Genomic DNA, 27,549 nt, shown 5'->3' on the forward strand with positions numbered 1-27,549 from the left:
TTAGACGATTCCAGAGCTAGGCCATTGGGGCTGCTGTAAAACCCCTCATTCCAGCCAGAACCCCCATCGATTCCTGTTCCCTTCCCACTACAGTCGGCATTTCCTGGGAAGACTATTTAGCTGTTTCTGTTGTTGGTCTATTTCTATTTGGGGAAAGCCGGCCCCACCAGTCACTCCTCCCTTTCCTTCTCCACCACCACCCACTACCTGTCCTTGCCCTGCTGACGGCGGGGCTGCCTGGCTGCTTCCTCTGGCTCGTATCAGACTCGGGTGGGAGGGCTGGGCACAGTGCAAACGGACTCTGAGGCCGCCTGTAAACAAAAGTGCCAATTCCCTCCGCACTCTGGCCACTCTCTTTTGTTCATTTCAGACATTGGGCATTTCAGCATATTAGTCACGTGAGTTCTCTACCCCCTCCCCGCCCCGCCTCATTCCCCTACCAGTTACTCCCCATCTAGCACAGCCCAGCGGGAGCCTGGGCTTCCAAAGGACCAAGAAGTCAGGCCTGAAACCTGCCAAGGGCACCTGCTAGCCTTGTAACGTCAGGCAAACAACACTGCCTCTCCACACCTCCCGTTCCATCACCTGAATGGGGGTACCACCTCCCGCGGTTCTAGGACTGCCATGAGGAATGGGGGCCAGGGTGAGGGTCCTCGCAGGCACCCACCAAATGTTCCTTAGCATCGCTGGCTGCTGCTGTATGTGACCCAGCAAACTGCTACATCGGGCTCAAAGGTAAGGCAAGGTCGGCTGAAGTCTACACCATTGTCCCAGCAAGCTGACTAACTGGACACCCTCTGGAGAGAGCAGACATCACAAAACCAGACCGCTGACCTCTTTGTTGGAAAAGAGTCAGTTGTCATCTGTTTAGAACCCAGCCAGTCCCCCAAAGATGATCACGGCGTCACTGGGCATATCGAGTTTGCTGCACTTCATTATTCCTCTCTGGGTGAGAGGTCTACTACAATTACCAAAAGCAAGGTTCCTCCCCTTTTCTATGTTTCCATTCAAATTCCTGACAAATCCCTGAGCAGAACAGCCCTCATGGGAACCCTCCTGGGGAATGCCATACCCTTGACTGGGTCTAGGGCCTGCTTACACACCAGTGAGGGGTATTCTTACCACTTAATCTTCTTTATGCCCCGACACACACCATGTACAGACCACAAGCTTTGCCCCGTAGTTAGCTACTAGGCCTTACAGGGCCCTCAGAGAATTCACCGCATGCGGGTGTTGTTTTTCCCTCAAGAACCCACGGAATCTCTAATGGCCATCCCTTCCACCCAGAGCTTTTCTGAAAAGGCATTCAGTAATACTCCTTGATTACTTTATTAAAAGGCTCAGCTTGTACTACCATTTGCCAAGTACTTTCCACATGGGTCCAAGAAGGCACTAAGAGTTCCTCATGCTGTTTTAATTGGAAGTTATTGTCTCTTACAGTCACCACAAGAGCCCTGCTGAATCAATTTGTGGGGGCCTCAGAGACCTGAGAAAAAAACAGAGCAGAGCCTGGGGCCCTGACATAGGACAGTTGGGACCCACGTGTAGGCAGAGGGGACCAGAGATGGTTCCTCCTCAGAATCCTGTAATGCATCGTCCCCGATTCATCCCCAAGCACCCCCAGCGGCACCCCAAATTCCTACTTCTGTCACTGCCGTGTGGAAAACAGAAGCTTGGCACACTGACAAGGGAATGGCTTTCTCCAGTTGGATGTTTCCAAACGGCCGTTTCTGGTGTTTTAGAATGAATCTGATATGTTCACCCACTGGTTGAAATTTGTGATGAATCTTTGATCACCAAAGGCCTTCTGACTTTCCGGAGACCTGGGCTCTGCCTGTCACCTGAGGCCTCCCTCAGCAGGCTTCTGTTCAGCATCCTGCCAGAAAGGCTAACCCAGGCTCCAGGAAGAGCTCGTTCACGTCCTTTCCCCACATTTTTATGATTTTAAGACCAATACATGAAAATTTAGAAAATAATGGAGGTTTAAAAAAAAAACCAACCCACCCATAATCTTAATAATCCCTATATTCAGAGACAGGACACACATGGCCAATAACGTTAGCATTCATCTTCTCATAAGAAGACAGAATTATTACAATGTACAAAGTTTTGGCTCTTGTTATTTATATCATGGCATCATAAACGTGATTTCTCAGGTCATTAAACAATCTGTGAAAATTGTTGTTTTATGTTCTTTATTCCATTCAGATTTTTAATTACAAGACACACCCTTGTAGAAGACTGAATGGGTACGGAAAGATAAAGCAAAAACAAAACTCCCATCAGTCAGCATCTCGTGTCCAGCCCCTTCCCTGTGGGTGACCGCTGCGGGCAGCTCGGAGAGTATCCCTCCAGACCTCTGGCTGCCTGTGTGCACCCAGACAGGCTCACAGATGAATAAGGCAATTAGATGGACACGTCTTATTGCTGCATTACAAAACAAAGCCCCACTCTGCATTCAGCTGCTTGTGTGAGGAACCGCTTGGTCAGGGAAACACCCACCACGAGCACCGTTCCCAGCCCTCCCGGGGCTGCCGCCGCAGCTGGGCCTTTGGGCCGTGGCCAGTTGGGACCTTTTGAATGTGGTGCTGAAATGCCACGGCCGTTAACAGCATTAATACAGTCACTGGTTAGTGACCTCCTACTGTGTGCCGTGTGAACTGCTTCATATGCACAATTTTATTGAATCCTCTCAACAATCCCATGAGACAGCTGTACCCATTTCACAGTGAGAAGTCTAAGAGGCGGCACTACAACTTCACCAACTGGCTTCCTAACCTCTCCCTCCATTCATTCCCTCATTCCTTTACTCACCAAACATTCCGTAGGTCTGTAATACAGCAGGCTCTACAAACACCAGTGCAGACCTGCACATTTTGCACAGAGGAGGGGAGTCTGGCCCCATCACCCCGGATGGCGGGTTTTCATTACCAGGCTTGTTCACTGGGAAAACTCATCAGAGAGAAATATGGCACTGGGCCAATCCCACCACCTAGTGTATAAACCTCACGGGAAGTGCCTAACGGGCAATGAGTCAGCAACTTTAGGTAGAAAGCAATAAATCAACACTTTTTTTTAAAACTTTCATTTACATTCTTGGTAAAGCTTTGGGAGAACAGTCATCCATGAGAAGTATTTAGAAATGAAAAACATTTCCACTGCAGGGAGAAACTTTAATTTAAAATCAGTTGTGAGAAATTAAGGTCATCAACTGTAATGGCAGCTATAAAATGTAAATTGGTGGTATAGTTACTCCCAGCTCATGTTAAATGCTCTTAAAGCTTGGCTTCTCCTACGCTGGTGGACCGAACCTCCAGCAGCCACAGTACCGCAACCCAGCTTCACCATTTGAAAAGCAAGTCTAGAAAGCTCGACCAACCTGCGAGTCTCCCCCAAAGGACATGTGAAACAATCAAGAGCTTACATACCCTTGTCTGTGAGATTTTTTCGAATGACTTGAATAGTAAGAATATCCAGAATACGTGGATTCGGTATCCATAGCAATGGGGAGCTTGCTCTTGAGGAAGGAGCAGCAGTGTTTCTCCTTAGAGGGAGAGAATTTCACCTACTAGACTCAGAAAACCGCAAAGGGTCTGGAGATCCAGGAGTCACTCGTCGATGGGAACAAATTCTAGGAAAAGCAGGGAGAAAAAAAGATATCAACTTTCAAAGGCAACCTAAAGATTCTAGAAGATAAATGACAGCAGCCACCTCCCCTCTGGGGTCTCTGTTACAGAACAAGTAAGCAGGGAAGGCGCATGAACGCTAAATGCTTCCCCAGGTGTCCAGCAGGGAGACAGGTAGGTTCTGGGCGGGCTAAGGCCGGCATACCGGACATGGGCGAGACCTGGCCCCTGGCCATTTCCCGGACACAGCCTCACTGCATGGGCTCAGGCTGGAGGAAGTGGCTTCCCATCCCACAGCCCAGACAGTGCCCAGCCCCCACCGCCAGTTTGCTGCTTCCAAGAACAATACCCAGGGAAGCAGCTTTTAAGGGATTTTGCTCATAGTTTCCGTAAGACAATTAAAAAAAAAAAGTTCTCTATGTCTTTAAACCAGGAATCCAAGCTCACAAGAATTTATCTTAGGGAACTAATTTTTTTAAAAAAAGAACAACTATTACTGCATTGTTTACAACAGGAGAAAGCAAGAAATAACCTAAATGCCCCGAAAGCAGGGGAATAGGTAAGGAAAACACGATCCCTCCGCCCATAGAAATACCATATAGCTGTTTAAAATAATCGGTAAGAATGGAAAGTTTTACAACATAATGGTAAATTTAAAAAGCAGACTACAGCATTGTAGATACATGCTGAACGTCCCTTACACTTAACAATCATATGAAAGGCTTATGTAAACACAGCGATTAAGAGGGAACATCAGAAAAGGAAAGAAAGCAGGTGATACATTCTTTGCAAGCTCCTGGTTCTGTCCCCTCATATTTTCATTAGATATTGCTTTGCAATAAAAATAAATTGGAAACATTTCCAAGTACATTCCTGAGCCCCACGTGTTAAGGCCTTTACTTCTAAAGGCCAGGGACACACAAGTTCCTCTCTCCTGGCATCCTGCACCCCAGTGCTGGTCTCCGCCCATTAGGGCTCCTCCTTCCAGTGTCCGCCCCCCGCCCCCCTCCCCCCAACCTGGGAGCTGAAACTGCAAACAGAGCCAGTGACATAAGTGTGAAGGGAGAACAAAGGAGCTGCAAATGCCACAGCCCTACCCCTACTGGGAGGGTGCCAAGGCTCGCTGACCAGCCCCCCCTCCCCAGCAACCTGCAGGCCTGGAGCCAATCTCCTGGCCACCTCCATGCACCAACACAGCTCCCAGCCTCAAACAGCGCTTCAGAGGTGTCTGCCCTTAGAGTCATTCCGTCTGGAGGTGAGGTGCAGTCACTTCCAGGCGCTGTGACCACGGGGCTAGCCTCCCTTGTCCTGGGTGTTGTGACTCATGGTTTCATTCCTCCTCCGCCATCAAGAGCCCCAGGCAAGCAGTGGGTTCTAGCCAGAGCTCTTCGCTGTCTGATACAACCTGGAGAAGCCGCTTGCCTTCTTCGGCCTCTCACTCCTCATCTGTCAAACTGGGATAAATCACAGGGCTGATCTGAGAAGGGAAACACATACAGGATCTGGAGCTGGGTTCCAATCCCTGGCTTTCCCCACGTATTGGTTATGTATCCTTGGTCAAATTACTACAGCTCTGTAAAGTGTGAGTACCAGGGCTGCTGGGAGAGACAAGGGGGCTCCGGCTGCGAGCGGGCCCAGCAAGGGCAGCAGGGGCAGCGGGTAAGTGAGAGTTGCGGCTATCAGTACTCCCCGTTCAGGCTCTGAAAGCTGATGTCCCACCTCCTCTTTCTCAGCAAGAGAAAAGCTTGGACAGGAGCAGGGCAGAGCCGGTGCCCCGCTGGCCCTGCCACCTGCAGCCCATCTCCACACGGCACCTGTGCATCTCAGCCCCCGGGGTGGCTAACGAGCTGTGCACCGGAGCAAGGCAGTTTCCCACCCGTAAAATGCAAATGAGGCCCCTAGTCTGTGGGCTGGCTGTGAAAACAAACATAGTGGCATTTTTTCAGAATGTGAGTTTTGCTCCTGGACCACCTCCACTTTCCTAGAAGGCTTCAAGAGCCACTCATCCTCTTTGCTCCCGACTCCGCCTCCCACTGTGTTCAACCAGCAATTTCAGCGAGCTGCCAGCGCCCTCGATTCTCACCTCCTTTCTGCTCTGGGCTTTGCTGCTTGTTCATCTGCTTTGTACCTGGCTCACACCTACATCAGGAGGTGAGCCAAGATCCCCAGGCCTGCCCAGCATGAGCCTCTTTCCCTGAAGACCTTTGGCCGGCTCTCCCGTCATCCCCCTTCCAGTCCCCACTTCCAGCTAATTCTGGCTAAATGCTGCTGGGGTGTCGCAGAGGCAGATGACCCAGGCCCTGCAGACCTGGGCTGGTGCTATTCATACTTCCTGGTCTCAACATCACTGAGCCACTGTTGCCCCGCCCCCCATAAAATGAGGCCATTTAACATGAGGTCTTCCTAGGTCGGTGAGAGCAATAAACCAGGCTCCCTACATAAGGCACATGGCAACCCGGGCTCCACTCCCCTTCCCCCTCTGCAAGAGGACATCATTCCAAGTCCTCATTAAAATCTCTGGCCATTCATTAAGACAACTCCAGGCACGTCCCTCAAAGGAAATCATGGGCTCCCAAATGCCTTCTGGGGAAAGGCTTTACCTAACTCTACCAGCACCATGTCTGGGTTCTCCCACAAGTCCCACCTGTACTCCTCAAAGCGGTGGTCTGTATATGCTGCCACTCCCTCCCTCTCAACTGTCACCCCAATCCTCCTCCCTCAACATTCCACTGAAACAGCTGTAAGTGGGCCAACTCCAAAGGTCACATCCTCGTCCCCCTTTCCCTAGACCTTCTGATCCCATTTCTGCATTCATCTCTCTCTGTATTTAGCAAGCAGCCACGGGAGAGCACGCCAAGTAACCCTGGGACACAGCAATGACAAGGGAACACACACGGCTCCTTGTCTGTCTTCCCAGAGCTTTCTGAGGCCGGCTATCCTCTGACAGACGGTACTCATGCTACTACTTCTCCAACACTTCCTCCCTCTCCCCCATCAAGTTAACCCTTAAGGCTCAAAACTCGCCCATTGTTTCTTCTCCGTCCATGGATTTACTCTAGCATAAGCTCCTTGGAGACAGAGCTACGGTTTCCCTACCACAGGATACTCTGGACGTAATAGGTACTCGACAAACACTAAAAGAATAAATCCCCAGTGCACATATCCCACTCAGCTGCCCCTGGATGCCCTTGGGATTATCATTATCCCCACGAGTGCTTTCTGGAGTCCTGGCCGATTCTTTCCAGTGTTCTCTGCCAGGGGGATATAGTCCTCCCATCAATCCCGCCCACCCAGCCCCGTGTCATTTCTGATACCCTCTCTCTCCCGTGATTCCCATACATCCCACTGCCACTAAGTACTGTCTGTCCCCAGGGGCCTCCCCTCACTCTCCTGGTGCTCAGCCACCCACCTCCCCCAGGCTCCGTGGACAGGGGGCTAACGTATTACAACGCCTGCAGGTTTCCCCATGGAATCCGGTCTACCGTCTACGCTGAGCTCAGGCTCCTTCTCCTAAGTCATGCTGTTTCTCTCACAGCTATCAACTCCTGTCCCAGATCTGAGTAAGGATTAAGCATGAGCAACAGGAGGCAAACTGACAAAATCCTGAGGGGACTCATTTTAAGGGCCAATGAAAGAGCTTGGACAGAGTTCCCAGAAACAACCATGGTGAAGCTTATCACTGCAATGATAGGTTTACTAGATAGTTCGCTTGTGTGCACAAGAAATTAGCAGAACTCAAATAAGGTCAGAGGGACGCCTTATCAGGAAGATAATAAAGTAATGAAAAGGATCAGGTTCCCCGGGGTAATAATCGAATAGGTTGCCGCACTGGCCTGCACAGGACCGTCACATGAAGGTGCAAATATGGCTCCTGGAATCTGGAACTGTCCCTCTCTCATCCTGACCCCGGAGATGACCCACACCAAGCAGCCAGGGTGATGGTCCATAACACAATGTGGATGTCACTTCTCTGCTTCAAACCCTTCCGTGGTGTCCCACTACAGCTGGAATAAAACCCAAAACGCTCCATTTGGTCTGCAGGGCCCCGTACTCTTCTTCTCGGACTCCAGGCCCTTCGCAGCCTTAGAACCGTGTATGACTACTATATCCTCCACGTGCCCCGTTTTGTCCAACTCCTACTCATCCCTCTCAACTAAAGCCTGCTTCTTTCAAGAGGCCTTTCCAGATCCTTCAGTCTGTGGGAGGCCCCTTCACAGCACGCCTTTTCCTTTACATCACAACTTCCCATCGCACATGGGCATCATTACTTCACGCCTGCCCCCCAGAGAGAGGGTAAGCTCGCAGACGGCGGGGTCCACGTTCATGACGGCCTGTACGGCTTCTAGAACGGAACAGGCACTCAATAGACGTGAGATGAGGACGGGTTTCTGCGGCAGAGCCCAGGCTGTGGAGGCCACAGGAGCCACTGTGGAGGGAACCTTAGAGGCTGCCCATCTTCCATTCTCAGTTGGCCAGGAGAGGACAGCAACGCTGAGATTAGGTTAGCAGGGACGTCAGAACCACCAGCTTTCTGCTCCCACGGCAGTGTCGCTCAGCGGCCAAATTTCTATTCCAGACACACTAAGGAGAAGTCAGCAACAGTCGAGGCGGGAGAGCACCGTGAGCAGCCACCGCCCCCTGCCTTCCTGCCATTCACCCCTGCAGCTCCCGCTGTAGGAGCAGCCAGGCACTGCTTGGGGGACCGCAGGGGGCAAAGGCCAGGACGGGGCTAGAGCTGGTGCATCTACATCTCCGAAGGCCAAGGAGGGCAGTGCTGAGAGGGCTGCACTGTCGCCTGCCTGGCAGCATCTTCTGGGGTCCCCGGGCAGAAAGGTCACGGAGAACCCCCTTCGCCACCCTTTCCTAAAAACAAAGTGAAGATCGGTGGCCTCAAAGAGACTCTTTCCCTAAAGTTAAGTTCACCCACATAAAATATACCTGACTACTACTTAAAAGAAAAAAACAGTGTTCCGAAAATCATCTGAGGGAAATAACATGTTACGGTAATGACAGTGGTAAACAGCAAGTTAACCTTGACGAAAAGGAAATTATAAAAACATCAACGGCTCTGCCTACAGCTATTAAGTAATTAAGGGAACTCTGGTTTGGAGGGTAGAAAGTTATCTCACGAGGGGTACAGAGACACAGGCTGCATTTAAAGAGCCGTTCCGCTGCTCCTGCAGTGGAGGTAAAGAAGTTTCTGGTATAGTCATGTTTATGTAGACTGTGCATGTTACTTTTTTTTTTTTTAAGATTTTATTTATTTATTTGACAGAGAGAGTGAGAGCACAAGCAAGGGGAGCAGCAGAGCGAGAGGGAGAAGCAGGCTCCCTGCTGAGCAAGGAGCCAGGTGGAGGGCTCAACCCCAGGACCCTGAGATCATGACCTGAGCCGAAGGCAGATGCTTAACCAACTGAGCCACCCAGGCCCCCTGCATGTTACTGTTCATCACGCATATAATGCTAGAGGGTTTACTCTGTTATTTTTTCCCATTAATTATTATTTTTATTATGTGTTGCAGGGGACATTTTTCTCAAGGTACCCCTTTTCAGTTATATGGCACTCAAGGGGAAGATGTAAACGGAAATAATTTTGTTCACGGTCAGCTCTTCTTCGACAGAGGAGAAGCAACGAACACAAGTTCTGGAGTTAACACTGTCACCGCTCAAATCCTGGCTCTGGTATATATCAGCTGTATAACCTCAGATCAAGTTACTTAACCTTGTTTCCCTAAGCCTAACAACAGAATGATATTTTACTTATCGGCTCATGGTGGGTATCAAATGAGAGAATTCACAGCCATTTAGAATAGTGCCTCGCACACGGAAAGCACCACTGTTAGGTGTTCTTCTTTATCAGTAAAGTAAAAGTCCTTCGGTTAGGAAGAATATCTTGGTATGGCACAAGACCTCCGTATCCCTTGCATGACACTTCACGTACACTGTCTGGTCAGTGCGACTCTCCCCTGAATGAATACCATAGCTCATCTAGTGATTTCCATTCTGTTCCCTGGGCCTCCTTTTACCAGCCCCATGTTAGAAGCGAGTATCAGACAGATCAGAAAAAACTGTGTTTTACTGCATTTATCAGGAGGACCCTGGAGTTGTAAGGACGGGTGGGAAGAAGTACGGCAAGCTTTGCACAACATTTTGCTGAACGCGTGGTCTATAAACCATAAAACATCATCCAGGTCACTGACGCGGGGGTCAGAGGGCTTGTGGCATCTGTGACAAACCCAGTGACACTTACATTACAATCGACCTCTTATAAATGAACGATCCTGGGCCACTATACACAAGCAAAGAAAATATCAACCTCATTTGACCTGTTTTGCCGATGATTTCAACTTCCCTTCCTAGAATAACTGCTCTTGGCTCCAGGCCCTAATTACCTCTGAAACACCCCGGCAGCTGGGTGTAGATTTCCGAAGAGCTGTGAATGGTTAACGTGTCCAGGGTTCTGTGATGTAGATCCTCTTTCAAGTGACCCCCTTATCCCCTGCTAGGTTTTGAAGCTTCAAAAAATAGATTTGACGACTATACCTCCTCTGTAAATCCCATGGTGCCAAGTCCAATGATCCCTGTCCAATAAATGGGATTCAGAAAGACCCTGATGGGGACAGCAGCACATGCCTTTTCATTGGGCTTCAGGCGAGACCGAAGCCACTAGCAAAAACATGGTCCAGGCCCAAGTCCACCTTCTAGAAAATGGCACAGCACGATGCCCATATCACATGCCCGTACACGGCTAGTCCCCTAACCACAGCGAGTTCACTCTAAGGGAGAGAGCCTGGCACTAATAATACAACAGAGTAGAGTTCATCATGGGTTTACTATGTGTTGTGGGCTGTTTAAATCATTTGTATGTACTATCTCAATCATCAGAACAAGCCGTATAAGGGACAAGTATTCGTGTCAAGTGACAGTGAAGGAAAGCAAGGTCAAAGTGAAGGAGCCAGGGCTTAAACTATGGAAAACGTGTTAACAATATAGCAATTACCGGAACTGTTTATTTACACATCGGAGGGGAGGCAACAATCACAAATTGTCCCAAACCACACATATCCCACAAAGAATTTTGCAATTCCAACTCCTGCTCACACGTTCCGTGGCCCAAGCATTGTGGGGAGTCCGGGAGAAAAGAATCTGAGACAGTTGTAGCTCCTTAAGGAGTTCTCAGCCCAAAAGGGAGACACTGCCTATTAAAATACACGGTGATAAGCACGCATGTGATGCAGGTCTGGGTAACAAACAGGGGGCGTGTTTGTGTGTGTTAGGGGGATGGAGGGGAGACCTCCTTTCTTACTCAACACCTGTTTATTCTTCAACCCATTGGGGTGACATGGAATCGGTGCTCGTATGGAAACTTTCCTTTATGGTTCTGTCCTGTTGCTCAAACACCTAAGACCATAAAAATTAATGCCTGGCAAGCTGTCCTTAGAAATATGCCATTCTCAAAATTCTTCTCCCATTTTACTTACAAATTTAGTTGCAACCAAGTCACACTGCCAAGGCTGTAACAGCGAAAACTTCACACTAGGTATTTCACTAATTACCTTGAGAGACACCAATGTTTGGGAATGCTAAATGCCCACGGGTAGGTGAAGAGTGCTGTTTCTCTGAACTGCAGAATACAACAGTTTCCTCCCTGAAATCAAAGCCCCAGCTATATCACACTGATTTAATTCAACTCTAAAAACTCTAATTAGTGGTTACATAAAATGACTAATTACTTCTCCCTGGTTTTAGACAGTTTCTGCCATGTCACTTAAAAAGCCTAGGAGCTGTGTAATCAAACAACCCACCCCCAGGAAGAAGAATGCTAATTAGCCTTGTTGATTGGTGACACAAGCTGTAATATTTTCCAGCAACTCTGTAAAATTTATAAACATATCAGGGAAAATGCCAGATTCTTTACAGCTTGCTAGCTTTTGGCATAAAGGTCTAAAAATACATGCATTTCCAACCACAGCCCGGTCTATGGGTTTCACAAAACGCGCCAGCCACACAATCATCACAATAAAGCGCTCTGACATCTCTTAACGAGGAGCTAAACGGGCTCACAACACCTTCTCGGCTGGGCCATTATACCTGGTTTGAAGATGGGAAACCCGAGCAAGAGATTTCTCAGCTCCCAGGCTCACCAGCTCATCTCCGGGCCGCCAGGCCACGGCTCCGCCCCACGCCTGCCTCCACCGGCGACGCGTTTAAATTTTTATAAAGCTTCACACTTCTCTGGGCGCGTTGCTTGGGGCAGTTCAAAGACTGCAGGAGGAAATGAAGTCCTGCCCGTGGCGAAGGCTGCCCCGGCGCGGTGAGATTTCCTCCAACCGGGACACCTCGGGCAGAGACTTGCCGGACGCTCTCTGCTCCACCCCGGCGTTTTTGAAAGTAAACTCCTACCTGCCTGTTGCGCTCTCCGAGGCGCAACCGGACTCGCCCCCCAGGCCTCCGGGGCCGGCTCAATTTTGTAACCGAGGTGCGAACACAGGCCGGCTCTGTGCCGGTTTCTGGCCCAGGGCCGGCGGCTCCGGGCGCTGGCGGTTACCGGGTCGAGCCCCGCGGTAGGGTGGGAACCGCGGTGCGCGCCCGATTCCCGGCGAGCGTAGGGCGACCCGGTCCCCGCCGGCAGGGCCGGTACGGCCACCCGGGTGCCCCAGGAACGTCGGCCACTCCCCGCCGGCCGGCGGGAACGCGCACCCCGGGGCGCACCCCAAAGTGCGGCCACGGCAGAAGGTGGCGTCCGAGGAGTGGGGAGCGAGTGCCGGGGTAGTGGGGCGTAGCAGAGAACGCGGGGCAGGGGCCGGGGCAAGAGGGGAGCACCTCGCGGGCTTGGGAAAGGAGTGGGATCCTGGGAGGCACGATCGGGGTGCGGTGCGTAGGCGGGGAGCAGGATCCCGGCCCGAGGCGAGGAGGGAGGGGACCCGGGGGTCCCAGTCCGGGGTGGGGGAGCGGGGGCTCCGCGGCGGGGGCGTCTCTGCGCCGGAGGTTGCACCCCGCGCCCGGCCTCTCGCGGGACTCACCTCTGCGCCGGCCGTGCGGGCTCCGCGGCCCGCGCTCTCGGCTCACAGCGGCCCCGGCTCTGCGGCCTGCGCTGGGCTCCCTTAGAGGCAGAGCCCCGCCGCCGCCGCTGCACTGCCGCTTTCCGCTTCCTGTCCCGGCGCCGCCCCGCAGCCCGAGCCCAGCCCTGGGAGCCCGGCGCGGCCGCGAGCCAAGAGCAGCGAGCGCGGCCGGCCCCGCCGCGGGCCCGGCCCACCTGCAGCGAAGGGCGGGGCCAGCCGGCGTCTCCCCGCCCCTCCCCCACTCCTGCCCCTGTCTCTCCACACCCGCGGCACGCTCACAGTCACACACGCGCGTGACACTCATGCACACACAGACCCCAGGTACTGACCTCACACACACACACACACACACTCATTCACACATAGTTAACACATGGCCCGGGATTGACCCCGCCCTGCACCCAACATACTTGAACCCTCAAACGTGCGCGCGCGGACACACACACACACACACACTCACATTCACAATCATGCACAAAATCCAAGCCTGTTTGCCCTCACCGGAGACCCTCATACGAATGCAGTCCAGGGACTAACCCCCAACAACACACACATACACTCATATGCACACATTACAAGAACTGAACTACAAATAGCCATGTACACCCACACCTCAACCAATGTACGTTACTCACACTTAAACTCACACACAGCCCAAGAAATGACCCCACACACACAGACACCCAGACCCCCACAGCCAGCCCTCCCCCTTGTCCTCCTCGAAAAGAGCAATCAATCGCCGCCCCCCTTCCGCCCCCGTTTTTCTGGAAACTGCTGGAAGAGCACACCTCTGAGGGCGGGCAGGCAGCCCCAGGTTTCAGTCCTGATTCAACCAGGTCGGCTTCCATCTCTGAGTCTCTGTTTCCCTGTCCAAAAAGTGAGAGGATGAGAACGGCAACCTTGTGGGATCGTCTCGAAGATTAGGGACAGTGGCTGGTGCCCAGTAGGCGCCGAACAGTTGTCAACTGTTTCTATGAGTATTTGCGTTCTTCTTACTTAGTTGTCTTGTGTGGGTAGGACTAGGGATCCCTGCGGAGAGTCTGGAATCTGGCTGGAAACCAAAGCTGCTTACACCCTGAGCTCTCTTGTAGAGGCATGTCTAACAAAGTACTGTGGGCAGTTGGTGTGGGGAAACACCCACCCACCCTGAGCCAGTGGTAGTTGGGGAACTTAAGCCCCCAAAGCTGCTACTGTCCCCTCACCATCTCTCTCCCCCATCCCTGTAGTCCCCATGGTCTCTCCCGTGTATTGCACTTCAGAGGACATCACATGTTCAATGTGCCAACCTTGACCCCTCCCCCCCAGGCTGCCACCAGGTTTCACTGCTTACCCTTGGCAACCCAGGACATCTGCCCACCTCTCACCAACCTGTCAACTGTCTCCAGAGGGTAGCTGCTACTGACTCCGGTAGCCAGCTTCCTAAGGGGAAAGCCAGGTGCAGAAATACAGAGCCTTATAAAAACGTGTGTCTTTCATTTTAAAATGTAGACCCTTCAAGGTTACAACAGGCCAGGGATTTCCGTTCCTAGTTATGATGCTTCTGACTAGCCCCCATGAAATACACAGATCCTCACTAAATCTTGATGGGAAGTGACTATAATTCACTGTAGCTTATGAAATCTGGCTACCTTACTGTGTGCTTTTGTGGGAAAGGGGGATAGTGCAAAATAAACTCTATTCTAAGACAATAAATTCACATTTAAATGCCATCTACTCTGTGATTTAATTTGACATTCTCAAGTATCCAAGTGTAAAAGGTAAGAGCTGGGAAACTTGTCAGGAGCTAAAGGATGGTCTGTGTAACCTGGAGGCCTGCCCTGGCTCCCATTTTCTATCAGCAAGTGGGTGAGGCTTATTTAGCTCTTGCCTAAAGTTGAGTTCTCCAGCTTCACCTGAATTAGTAATGAGGGTCAAATTGTGCGCTCCATCTGCTACTCCATTGTTTCACTTCTCTGTTTGTTCCAGACTCAACTAGGGAAGTGCTACTGTGTTGGGTGCTCTCAAGACTGCAGCATGACTATGTATGTTTCACAAATCCATGCGCATATTTCTCCCTTCCCGCCCATTCTCATGGGTAGAATGCTACTCACTAAAATTCTCCATGTTTGCCGAGCTCCAACTCAAATGCCATCTCTTCCCAAAGCCTTCCCTAGTTCTCACAGGCGGAAAACATTCCTCTCCCCTATTTGAATTCACATAGCACTCTGGGTTTCTATACTCACCTTCTTACCTTGTATTGGTTATTCCGCTCCCTAGTAATGTGTAACTACCATGTCTTATTTATCTTTTTTCCATCAAAGATCTTTCCACGTAGTAGTTGCTTAAAAAAAAAAAAAAAGCCTAGCAAATGAATGAATGACTCTAAAATACCACTTGCCTTTGAGAAGCTAATAATCTAATCAGGGAACAATCTAATTGAAAAGTTATGACATATGCACATAAAGATGGTTAACAACAGAAGAAAATATATAAAATGCTAAATGCACTAAGGCACGCTTTTTAAGAAGTCACTTACCCAGCCTTGAGGATTCTGAATACACCTGAAAAACAGCAGTTAAATGAGAAAGGCTTCTGATCAACAAAGTAGACTGTACAAAATCTACGCTTTGAAGTAGACCCACTTCATAAGGAGGAGAATCTCTCACACCCTCACTTAGGTACTGTTTACACTTTGTTTACAAACCTTTCTAATAAGCTTCATCATCTGATTGCTAAACCCACGGTCGATTAGACACTTAGCAATGGAGAGCAGGAGGTGACCTCAGGAAACCCCAGGGTCTGCAAAGGGGGGTCATCAGGAAGCTTGTTCAATTCCTAAATGCCAGTGACCTCTCTTGGCACACTGTCTCATCACAGAATAATAGCGATGAGCCTGAGTTATAAAGGATATTCTGTATACAGTACTCTAAGAAGACAGAAACAATTGAAAAAAAAATTAGAAAGATTTCCATCCAAAATGTTTGCAATGTTATAAAGTGCTGATTCTTTAAAGAGAAATGTTCTGTGAAGGCCACATATGTAAAAGCCACATATTATTTAGGTTAATAATGCCAGTGATGGGGTGGTAAAATATGGGTTATTAGTGTCTAAGGAGAGAGTCACAGGGGCCTGGATGGTCAGTCACGGTCAACTTGTTCTTATCCTGAGGAAAGAAAGAAGTAGAATGAGCAGAAGTGGATGACATGGCTGGAACAGGGATTGGCTTATCTCAAGTGCTTAATAGCTATGAGATGAATAAATGGGTAAATAGTATTCCTGTTTGGAGTATGGATAGAGGCGTGGGGAGACCCGTGTCTGAGATATGGTCAAGGGCAGTGGCAGACCAGTTAGGCTCAAGATGAACACTCATGCTAAGACACAGAGCATTTAAAACTGAGTGACCAGGATAGAAGGTAGAGAATTTTGAGTCCAACTCGAGTGTTTGAACTTTTTTAAACAGGCTAGCAACATGATAAAGTGTTCATTCACCCGTCCATTCATTCAAAAACATACACTCGGCACCTACGACACGCCAGGCAATGTTTGAACTACTAGGGATACACAGATAGATAACGCAACAAATATTTCCCAAGGACTTACTATGTGCTGGTCACTGTTCTAAGCAGACAAAAGCTTCTGCCCTCGTGAGTGTATATTCTAGAGGGGAGAGAGAGAAGGACAAATGAGCACCATGTGTATTGGGGTCAGATGGTCACGAGCACTAAGGAGAAAACCAAGCAGGACGGGAGATAAGGGCTGGGGGTGGGTGTGTGATCCCTCATTCTCCTGCAGGAGCTCAGGCAGCCTTGCAACCAATCTGAGAGCCCTGTGACTGACCCAGACATTGGATGAAAACTGTGGGTGCAGAGAAAGAAGGGCCAGCTCATCCTGCAGAAGCAGCATGGCTTCCCCTGGCCGTGACCCTGGGAGCAGAAGATGAGTCTTTGGCAGTTAAAGAGGGAGGAAACATTCTGGGCAAAGGCACAGAAGTGCGGCAGAGCATGTCCAGGAGGTGGTATCGGATGGCGGCGGGCAGCTTGACGAGCTGGTGGAGAGCGGGGCAGGGAGGGCGTAGTGTGGGACCACAGATCTGGTGGCCTGCGGCGTTCCAGTGCCGGTGGTGTCTTGGGCCAAGGACAGGAAGGCCAGATGTTGAAGCAGGCTGCACCTGTGAGCAGTGTGGCAAGGGGTGAGCATAAGGGAAGAAGCAGGTCCGGGGTGGGTGGGAGAGGGGTGGACACAGCCTGGAAGAGGGAACAGAGGCCACAGTTGTGAAGGCTTTATGTGGTGACCCAGGAAGTTTGGACTTTACCTGGTAGGCACTCGGCAGTAAGATGAGCTGGTTTGAGGTACGCAAAGTGATTTGCGGAGGAAAGAGTGAAAGCAGGATCGGGAAGACCCGATCAGGGGCTGGGGAGACACAGGGAACCTGCATGACAGATGCTGCCGTCCTAGGCAGGGGGGACCCAGGAGGAAGAAGTTCAAGGAGGGCAGGGAAGGTCCATTTTGGGCATGTTGAAGGTCAGTACCGTTGGGATGTGTGGGTGTAAACAGTAATAGAACTTTGTATTTTACAGGTCTTACTTACTCCTCACCCTGTAGGTATTATATCATCTGAGTTTTACGGAGAAGACTCAGGCAGAGAAAAGTGGAATAAGTTGCAGGAGGTCACACCGCAGCTAAGAGGGAAGGCCAGGCTCTGAACCCAGATTGGCTGACCACAGATGTCCCATCTACCCTGCTTTCTGCCAGTGTGGGCTTAGTACCGGGAGGAGGCTGACTGCATAATGTTTTTGGAGATGAGTTGACAATGCAGTAGATAAAGGAGCAAGAAATGGGTAGAGAAATGCAGACTGAGAGGCAGAGAGATAAGACCAGGACAGGCAGAGGTGAGCGGGGTACCACTGCGGTGCTGTTTCAACAGAGGAAGCCCTCAAGCCTGATTACAGACCCGGGAGAAGACAGCTTAGATTTCGGAATTTCAGAAAGAAAGGCTAACCTGGGAAACAGGTGGAAGGACAAGTCTTGCACAGGTGGAGACAGAGATGCGCGCACAGGGTGGGCGTCAGAGGTCAAGGGCATCCAGGTATTCTCCATGAAGAGGAGGCAGGAAGCTCCAGCCGAACCTGGGGAGCTGGGAGATGAAGTCAGGCCAGGGAGAGGAGGCATATGGGTGGTTTCCCAGATGCCTTTGAGAATTGGATTACCCCTGGGATGGAAACCACAGAAAAATGCACATTCCCAGTTTTTCAAAAAATTTCAATGGACTCGCACACCCTGAAGGCCTTCGGGGGACCCCAGACACAGTGCTCTCTAAAGTCTCTTCTGTGTCTAAGAACTGTCATCTTTCAGGAGTTGAGTTTGAGGTGAGGGTAGGATGTTCAAAAACCGTTGAAATGGTGGGATTTTCTAGCAGATAGCTTTGTTGGACCTGGGAGTGGAGTCGGCGGAAGACCAGAAAGCAGACGCGCTCCGCTCTGTGTAAAGCCATGGGGCCCACGGGAGCCTAACCAAGCAGTCATGGCCACAGACCAAGTGCGCTCTTGGCTCTGCAGTGAGGCCAGGCACCCATGCCCACGCTGCTGAGCACGTCTGGGCAGGCAGGCAGGCCCACTCCCAGGCCCTACGGCTATCATTACCTTGGGGGCTGGGAGGGAACGAAATGTCAGGTAGGGCTCAGATCTCAGGAGCAGGATCCTGCCAAGCCTACCGTCAACCCCTCCGCTTCTGCGGCTTTGTTATCGGTGGAAGGATAGGACCAAGGGCTGAGAGCTTGATGAAGACACCAGTCCGCGCACATGGCCTTGGCGCTTCTAGGCGTTCCCAAGGCGATCCCACTTGCCTGGGCAGTGCAGAAGATCACACTCAGGGCCAGTCGTGGGCAGGGCTGAACCGGCTAATAATACCTTCTGGGGCCTGCAAGTTCCTCCTTCGGTGTTGTTGTTAATCGAGGGAGTCATCATCAGTAATCCATTACCTATTTATGAGAAACACTTGAATAACACCCTGCATACGGCGTTAAGCTAATTACTTGGACGAACCCCAGGTGGCATTACTTTCTGAGGGCGAACCAGCCTCTGGCGCTGCAGGCTTGGGCTCAGATCCCTCCGGGCTGAGTGGCGCACACAGGTATGGACGGAAGGCCACACTCAGAGCCACCTCGCCCCGTGTCGTAAAAGGTCTTCATGGGTACTGCGGCGGGGAAGTCTGGGCATGGAAGGACACCGCCATGAATCCACCTTAGAGATTGGGGTTTGCCTTCGTTTTGCCTTTTTATTTTCTGTAAGTTTCTTCTGAAACTTTGCTGATTTGTAAGCCATATAAATGACGAGGCAGAGAGAAAAAATTAATATTTGTTGGTTTTTTAAATTATGCGTCAGGCATGGTAATAGTCATTTTTTAAATCTCTTATCTCATTTAATGGTATTTTCCTGGTAATACTTTAAAGTGGATAATTTACAAAAGCTTAGGTGGGTTAAGGGACATTCTCAAGCTCATGAGACTGAGGCTAAACCCAGGCCTTCTGGCTCCCAGTCAGGAATGACTCACTGCACTGGTTACAGATCGTTAAGATGGATTTCTTTTTCTTGTTTCTTCATTCCCTGTCCTCTTCTCTAAAGATGACTGCCCTCCCCATCCTCCACCACTTTTCTTTCTACCTTTCCCTTTAAAAAAATTCCTTTGCTTTGTTCTTTGTGTTTCTTTCCCGCCTTAGTGAGAATCTGAAAGACAAATAAATCATAAATTCCAGGATATAATAAAATTCCTTCTTTTAATTGCAAAAGACTTGAAGTTCTGAACGTATAATTATTTTTACATTTTCAGGTCAATACCAACAATTTTGGTATGTGAATATCCGGTTGTCCCAGCTCCATTCGTCGAAAAGTCCATTCTGCTCCATTATACTGCTCTTGGGTTTTGTCAGATATGGTTGACTCTCTTCACATGAGTCTGTTTCTGGGCTCGCTATTCCATTCCATTGATCTACTCTTCCCCAGCCTTGTCAGTGTCTTCTTGGTATCAGTGTAGAATTCTGGACCCAAGATGTTTCTTGCTGTCCCTGGGGATAGAGGATTTTTCCTTCTACGCTTCTTCCCGCAACAATTGTTCTTTGCCTATGTCCTGGGAGAGGCTTTTCTACCTTCTCCCAGAAGCCATGGATCTAGACAGTTCACTTCCCTCACTCAGTGGCTTAATGCTTTTACTTCAGAGGAGAAAAGGGGTAGGGAAGCAAGCAGGGCTTTGTCCCCCTCAGCCATCTGCTACCTTCTTCCCTCCTGTGTCAGAGAAGAGACTCCGCCAGTCTCCTTCCCTGCCCCCAATCTTTCTTGGGAGCGCCCAGTGGAGGGTCATGAAGAAGAACTCGCAACGGAAACAGCTTTCCTGGTGTCTAGGGCCCCCAGCTGTTCTAAACTGACATGCTGACCCTCCCTTGGCCTCCAAGAGTTTGTTAACATTTGAGTTTACTGCTCACTCGTTTGTTTGCCAACTACATCTGTCTCTCACACTCTGCCAAAGGAGAGATACTGCGGGTCCATTTTGCCTTCTGTCCCTCTGTGGAATTTGGTTTACTTGGTGGCCTTGTGAAGTCAGACTTCTCATGGGCTCCATAAAAGTTACAATTCTGTAGCTTACCCAGCTTTTCTTCATTATTAGTGTGGGAACAACGTTCTTTCCAGCTTTCTTCATCCTGAGTGGAAGCCTCATTCTCTTATCCTCAATTCATTCTTTTTTTCCATAGCCAGAAGAGGTGAGTCTCCCATGTCACACACGGACGGGAAGCTGGGCTCTTGGAGAGAGTATGGTCCTGCATTGGTGGGTGATGGCGCTGGGACTCCCCGGCTACCACAAGTGTATGAGGTCTTCATTGGGACGGGGCAGTCGGAAAGGCTGAGGGTCCTGGGAGGTGAGAGCGCATGGGGAATTGAGGCTGCCCAGGGGGTGAGGGTCACAGGTACTCACGCCTCTGTCAGAGGCAAGAATCCAGTGACCAACCAAGAACAAAGAACCGGTGGCTTCTGCAACCTCACTGGCCAAGAACTGCCCCACCCGGGGTGAAGGGGCATTGAGATCATCTCCACTGCCTTCAGGGGCCAGGCCAATGTGTTGCCCTGTGCCCTCTACTGCCTGCCCCACTGACCTTCACAGCAATGCTCTCCCAGCACACCCAGCCTGCTCCCCACCCCACCGCCATCCACCATGCAGACACACCCACTAGCCATTTCTCAAGCATGCCCCTCCCTTCCCTGACATTATGGACCTCTTCAAGGTGTCCTCTAACTTGCAATGCCCTTCTCACTCCCACAAAGCTGCTCTCCGCCACCTGCGATTCTGCCTGTCCAAACCTGAGGATGAGGGAAAAGCCTCGCATTTGCATTGCATATGTGAAATGAAAGAAAGGCTTTGAGTAGGAATGGCAGGAAGAGAGTGCCCCAGCAAAGGTGGGAGACAACTCAGAGGGTATTCAAAGGGGAGGAGAGACAGGCAAAAATGAAATTGCTAATTTTATTATAATTTCAGAACAGCCCCGGAGATATGCCACATCTATCAGTCTTAATGTTTTGGTCAGATGCAGGTGTCCAGCTACAAATGAGACAGAATTAGCCCAGCAGGGTAATAATGACAGCTCATATTGGGACTCCTCTTCCAGGCTGGCTGTGTGGGCCGGGGTAGAGGCACCTTCGTGAATGGCTTGAGGGGTTGGGGAAGGTCTAATGCCAGTGTATGGAGTTCCACCATCAGCGATTCAATACTGTACCATGTTCTCCATCCCATGTCTTTAAAATGCTAATCTTTCTAAGGATAAGGTAATATATTCGATTCTTTTGGTTCAATCTTATGTTAATTGCAAAGGCTTTGGGTCCATTAGAACCAAGTTCAAATCCTGACTCTATCAATTACCAACAATGAGCACTGTGAACCTTTTGTTTTTAGTTCTTAACTCCCTGAGTGTCCATTTCCTCACAGGTAAAAAGAGAATAATGATACCCACCTTCTAGGTTTGTCACGAGGACGAAATGAGATCATGTGCATACGATGTCCCGCACAAGCGTCTGCCGCAAGAATCCTCCATTTGTCCAGTCACCGAGTATTTCTTGAGCAGCTACTAACGGCAGGTACCACTCTATGAGCCGGAGATTCAGCAGCAGACAAATCCCCCGCCATCATGGCCCCTGTTCTAGAGCAGGGCAGTAACAAAATAACTAAACAAATAAATACAAAGCAGTCAGATAGTAAGTACTTTGGGGAGAAATAAAGCAAGCGGATAGGGATCCTGGGGGAAGGGTCACTATTACAATTTTCTGTGGGGTGGTCAGAAGACCTCTTTCAGGGGCTCCTGGGTGGCTCAGTCGTTAAGCGTCTGCCTTTGACTCAGGGCGTGATCCCAGGGTCCTGGGATCGAGCCCCGCATTGGGCTCCCTGCTCCACTGGAGGCTGCTTCTCTCTCTCCCCCCCCACCCCCCGCCCCGCCTGTGTTCCCTCTCTCGCTGGCTGTCTCTCTCTGTCAAATAAACAAATAAAATCTTTAAAAAAAAAAAAAAGACCCCCTTCATGAGGTGAAATTTGGGCAGGGCCTGAAGGAAGTGAGGGAGTGAGTGCCCAAGATCTGGGGGTGGGGGGAGAGTGAACAGAGGTCTGGAGCCCCCAGCTTGCTGGGCAAGTGTGAGGGAGTGCAGAGAACCGCCGAGTGGATGCAGCAGAGTGAGGAAGCAGGGAGCCATGGGAGAGGTGAGGCCGAGGGGTGTCATGTCACACAGGACTCCTGGGCCATGCTGAGAACCACAGCTTTACCTGATGGGAGCCACTGGAGGCCTGTAGGAGAGGAGAGCCATGGGCCCATTTTCCCCTGGATCCTGCGTGGAGTGTAGACGGCCGGGAGACAGTCTAGGACACCATTGGAATATAAGGAAATGATGGCTGGGACTTTGATCTAACTGTGTAGGCAATGAGAAGCAGGTTCTGGATAGAAAGTGGATGTGGTGATAATAGAATGTAGTATGAGAGAGGCAGCAAGGATGACCCCCAAGCTGTCTTGACTCAAGCAACTGCAAGGACAGGTGAGCCAGTTACTGAACTAGGAACTTTGGAGAGGGTTAGTTTTGAACAGGTTTGGTTGGACACCGAAGAGGAGCTGTCAAGCAGACACAGACATGGGCGTGCAGAGGAGAGGTGAAGTCTGGAGATAGCAATGGACAGGGAGAGGTAAGGCAGTGTTTGGAGACTGTTCCTTTTTCCTTCTAGATATGGCTTTAGGAGGGTTTAGAGAAGGTTCTGGAATGAGGGTGGGGCTCTGACAGCTCCTACCCAGGCTCCACTATGTGTGCTTCTACACACTATGTGTGATTCCCCGACTTTGGTCCCATTTCTTTGTCCATGGAGGAGAAGCTGGACCAGATGACCTAAGGTCTGACATACTAAGGTTCTGTGGGTTTCCCACGAAGACGCAGATACACTTGGAAGATGAAGTAACACAACAAACCATTAATACCTCCTGTGGGTCCATCTAGCAGTTGTCGACTTGGGGAAGGCAGGGAAGATAGGCAGGTGGTGTTACAGCTGGGCAAGGCAGGACTGGGGGCCCACCTGGATGGACATGAGGTTCTATTCAGAAGGGGGGCAAAAGATGGGGCTCCCAGCGGTGCCTGGAGCTGCTCCGAGTCAGCTGCCCACACGCACTCTCCAGGAACCTGGCCAGCCCAGCAGCTGGGTTGCCTGTTCATTTGCAGCTTAAACCTGAAAGCCTCATCTTCCAAAGAGAAGTGACTACCTTTCCTAAAGGGGGCTGTCTCCCCGCCCGCAAGCGCACCCCACTGCAGCTGCGCAATTCAGGACAGGCTTCCGGTTCTGCGATTAACTGACAGATGTAGTTCTTCAGCCTGAAGCCCTCCGGTCTGTGAGTAGTGGCCTCTCAGAGAATGTCCTGATGAGGTGGAATCTTCGCTTAGCCAAGAGAGACATTTAACAGGGCCATTAGTGTTTCAAGTTGCTAAAACAGGGGGCACTTGTGGAATGAATTATCATTAAAAGGGAAATAAAAGGAGTCAAGTCAAATTAAGCAAGAATGTAAGTCCAGCCATGGAACAGGGCATGCTGAGATGTAAGTAAACTGGCTGCATATTACCCCCTATAAGGAACTCATGGCAAAGGTCATGCTGGTAAGAGGTGATGCCCACAAGCAGAGGGGCAATAGAGCCTTCACGCCAAGGTCATTCACAGCAGAGAATAGGATACCACCTCCACTGGTTCAAGGAAGGCACAGACAAGAGTGATGGAGGGCATGGCTATCAAACTCTGCAGTGCAGAGGACCACCTTCCAAACTTGCAGACTGCTGTGTCTGTTCCCATAGATCCAGCATACGTGGATTGTGGCCTGGGGTTTGACATTCTAACAAGCATGTCGGGTGATCATGGGCCACCCTTGAAGAAACACTGATAGAGGAGGGGAAGGACTATGGGACTGAGGCACCAAGGAGGCTGGAGACTAGAGAACGGTTCTAGTGTTTTAGGGGAGTGTTTTGCTGACCGTGGACACTGAAGCCTGGAGTTGTGTGCAGACCAGCAAATCAGAGCAGGAAGAGGCTGCTAAGTGAGCCTGTGTGGGCTCAGAGCTGGTGGCCAACCACTGGATCCATCCCCGGAAAGGCAGACCAGGGAGTTGAGAAACTAGGAAGACGTGAAGGCAGGAGGAGGGTATCTGTGATTCCCCCTAGATAAACAGGGAAGGGAGAAGTGGACGATTGCTAAACTATATAACATGCCAACATAATTTATGAAGTGTGTGTGTGTGTGTGTGGGTGGGTGGGTGGGTGGGTGTGCATGTTTCAACCATGGTTAATTCTGAAATGAAAGGGCTTTGTTTCCAGAAGATTCATTAATAAGAGTGTTGCTATTGCACTGGTACTCCCCTGGCTGAATATGAAAGAACTTTTTGAACCAAGAGTCAGATTTTACAAAGAGGAAAGCCGTTGTGGAAGCTTGTTTTAAATGGGAAGATGCATTCTAGAGGGGTGGGCTTGCATGGCATTTTCTGTTCAGTCTGGCATGGAGGAGAGGTGACAGTCTCAAGTGTGAGGATGTGCAAACTCACCACCTGTGGTTGCGGATGAGGCCCCTTTATCTTGTAGGACCGCCCCCTGTCGGCTCATCACCTCCACCTGTGTCCACACAGCACTGCAAACCAAGTGGGCGATGAGACAGGTAAGGGGGGGCTGTGAAAGGAAGAGGGTGCAGACCCATCTTGGACCCAGTAGTAAAATCAGTCAACTTTTCAACCTGCATCTTGAAAAGGATCATTCAGCTGAGACTGTAATTTTGTTTCTCTTGGTTGAAGGAGCAATTTACAACCCTGGACAGCTATACAAAGAAGTATGGAGATAATGAATAAATAGATGTGGAATTCTTTCTGGTGGCTTATATTGGGTGGGATTTGTAACAATTCTTGAAATCATTCTGCTGCTTTGTCTGCTTTTCTGTCTTTATGATGTTTGAAATGGGTAAGAGAATCTGAAATACCACAGGTACAAGACTGATTGATTAATTTACAAAAGTAGCATCACTGCTGAGGATAATTTTCCTTGTTAAGTCTGCCGCAACAAGAGTCTCAACTGCCTGGAAGAATCCAATATATAAAGTTGTGATTGTGTTTTCAAATGTCTGAGAAAATATGATTAATTAAAAAATAAGCGGAACAAATGTTTAAGAAGGATTTAATCTGTTAAACTTGTTAGTTGAACATTGATCAAAGAGCCAGTAGAAACGATGTTTTTAATTCTTTTTAACTGCTGGATTTGTAAATAGAACAAGATGATTTGAAGGCTAAACTTGAAGGTTTAAGATAAGCTAGGTTTTAAAAATTAAAACTTTAATATGTTGCATATTAGATTAAACACACACACACACACACACACACACACACACACTGAACTGTAATTAGTGTTATCCAGGTACAAAAGCCTTCTTTCCCCGTACCACAAAAAGGAAAGAAAAAATCATAACCACATTCTCATCAGCGGCCTGCAGGGCAGCTCCAGGTCCTGTCCCACACTGGTTGTGATTATTCTTATTAATTTCTGCCAACCCTGTGCGTCAAAAGTGATATTTCATGGTTGCTTTAATTTCCATTTCTATGACCACAGTGAGGTTGAACATTTCTTCATCTTGAATTGGACATTGAGAGGGTTCCCAGAATTTCTGTTGAAGTCTCAAAGTGGAAAGCCATGGGTGGTGTGTACTACCGGATTTCTAAGGAGAGGCCCTGGGCCCTCCCCCACAGCAAATGCTAAGGAGTGACTGAGCTGGCCCAGAGGTTTCTTGCCCACCTTGGGCCTATAAAGAGAAAGCACTAAATCAGTAAGGAAGACAAGAGATTCTAAAACGGATGGTGGAGTGGAGAACACTATAGTTTTCTTCCTCTCCCCCATGTAGGGGGAAATCCCTTACCCTGCAGACAAATATGAGGAGCCCAGAAATCCCACTTTTAGAAAATCGGGGGAGTCAAGGGAGGGCTGATTTTCTCATCCTGGCCAGCTCTTCGTTTGGGGGGATTAGAGGGGAGGGTGCATTATATATATATTATATATATATATATATATAATCGGGGACGCAGGAAGGATTCCAATAAAATGGGGCTACAGTTGCTCCCTGCCCATTCTAGGATCCTTCTGGCAGTGGAGCAGCAGGCAAAGAAAGGAGTTGCAAGATTGGGAGGGACGGTTGGCCCTAGTTACCATGATGATCTGGAGTCAGGTTGCTGCTGGACCACGGAAATACTTCTGGAACCCAGAAGACTGCCTCTCCATGGTCCAACAAAGCTTCTGATCTCTCGAAGAGGAAGGTCTGAGGACCATACCAGGCAAGCAACCTAGACCCGCTGAAGTGCTGGCTGAGCAGAAGGGAAATCTAGAAGGAGCACTGGAGGCGGGGCAGGATGAAAATAATTGAGAGCTTTGGCACCCCTTACAACAGCACACACTCTGGTTTATTTCACTATATCTTCTGTATTAAGTCTGGCCACACCGAAGGCTCTGTAAGTTTGGACTTAATGTCTGGCATGGATATGAATGGTGCAAAGACCCATCTTCTTGGGTCACTTTTGCCACTCTGATCATTCCTGAGGCCACCAGCTGACAGCACCTGGCCTCAGCACCTGGCCTCAGCTGACTCAAACCGACAGCACCTGGCCTCAGCTGCATTGAATCCCTCTAGCGTTTTTCTCTGCGGTTTTTCTGCTGCTGTCACGTGATATACCTGCAAGAGCACACTTGGCCATCCTCAGTCATGTGCCCACCTTGACCTGCAGAGTTAACACCTTGTAGGGCAGTCCAGTTGAGCCCTCCAAGACACAGATGCTGAGATGGAGCTAGGCGTGTGTGTGGTTTATTGGGGGTGTAACTCCAATGAAATATACAACGGGGGCGGGGGGAGAATTTGGTAGGAAATACTTCTAGACCATACACAGATCAGACACCTGTGAAAGGAAACTGGAGGAAGCAGGGTTGGACAGGGAGAGCCTCAAATGGTGAGGCAGATCCGACAAAGTGTTGGGCCAGCAGGGAGCTTTGGAACAAACGCCGCCCGTTAGGGGAGTCTCATGTTGGGTAGAAATGGCAAGAAACTGGGACCCCCACTGTGCTCACTCATGAACTGGGTGCTGCTCCAGAAGGGTGGGGCTGGCTCCAAAGTTGAGACGGATCCTGAAGGCACTGCAGCTAGAGGCTTTCGGCTAAGTGTTTTTCTTGCAGCTACATGGCAATTTTTTTTTTAAGCTTTATTTTATTTATTTGAGAGAGAGAGAGAGACAGAAAGGGGGGAGGGGCAAAAGGACAGGGAGACAAGACTCCCTCCTGAGTGGGGAGCTCTGATGTGGGGCTTGGTGTCAGGACC

At 49.9% G+C, this 27,549-nt stretch overlaps 1 protein-coding gene across 1 annotated transcript in view; it reads right to left on the bottom strand.

Moving 5' to 3' along the window:
* Positions 1-12,772, bottom strand: part of VANGL1 (VANGL planar cell polarity protein 1) — a 47,220-nt gene extending 34,448 nt beyond the window's left edge. Inside the window, exons 1-2 of the mRNA XM_040626870.1 lie at positions 12,649-12,772; positions 3,429-3,631 (exon numbers count right to left, since the gene is read on the bottom strand). Of these exons, the coding sequence (XP_040482804.1) occupies positions 3,429-3,499 (71 nt within the window). The 5' untranslated portion in view covers positions 3,500-3,631; positions 12,649-12,772. The remainder of the gene's footprint in view (positions 1-3,428; positions 3,632-12,648) is intronic.
* Positions 12,773-27,549: the final 14,777 nt, after the last annotated feature.

This window comes from Ursus maritimus, unplaced genomic scaffold (genome assembly GCF_017311325.1).
Source record: "Ursus maritimus isolate PB19 unplaced genomic scaffold, ASM1731132v1 scaffold_12, whole genome shotgun sequence".
NCBI lineage: Eukaryota > Metazoa > Chordata > Mammalia > Carnivora > Ursidae > Ursus > Ursus maritimus.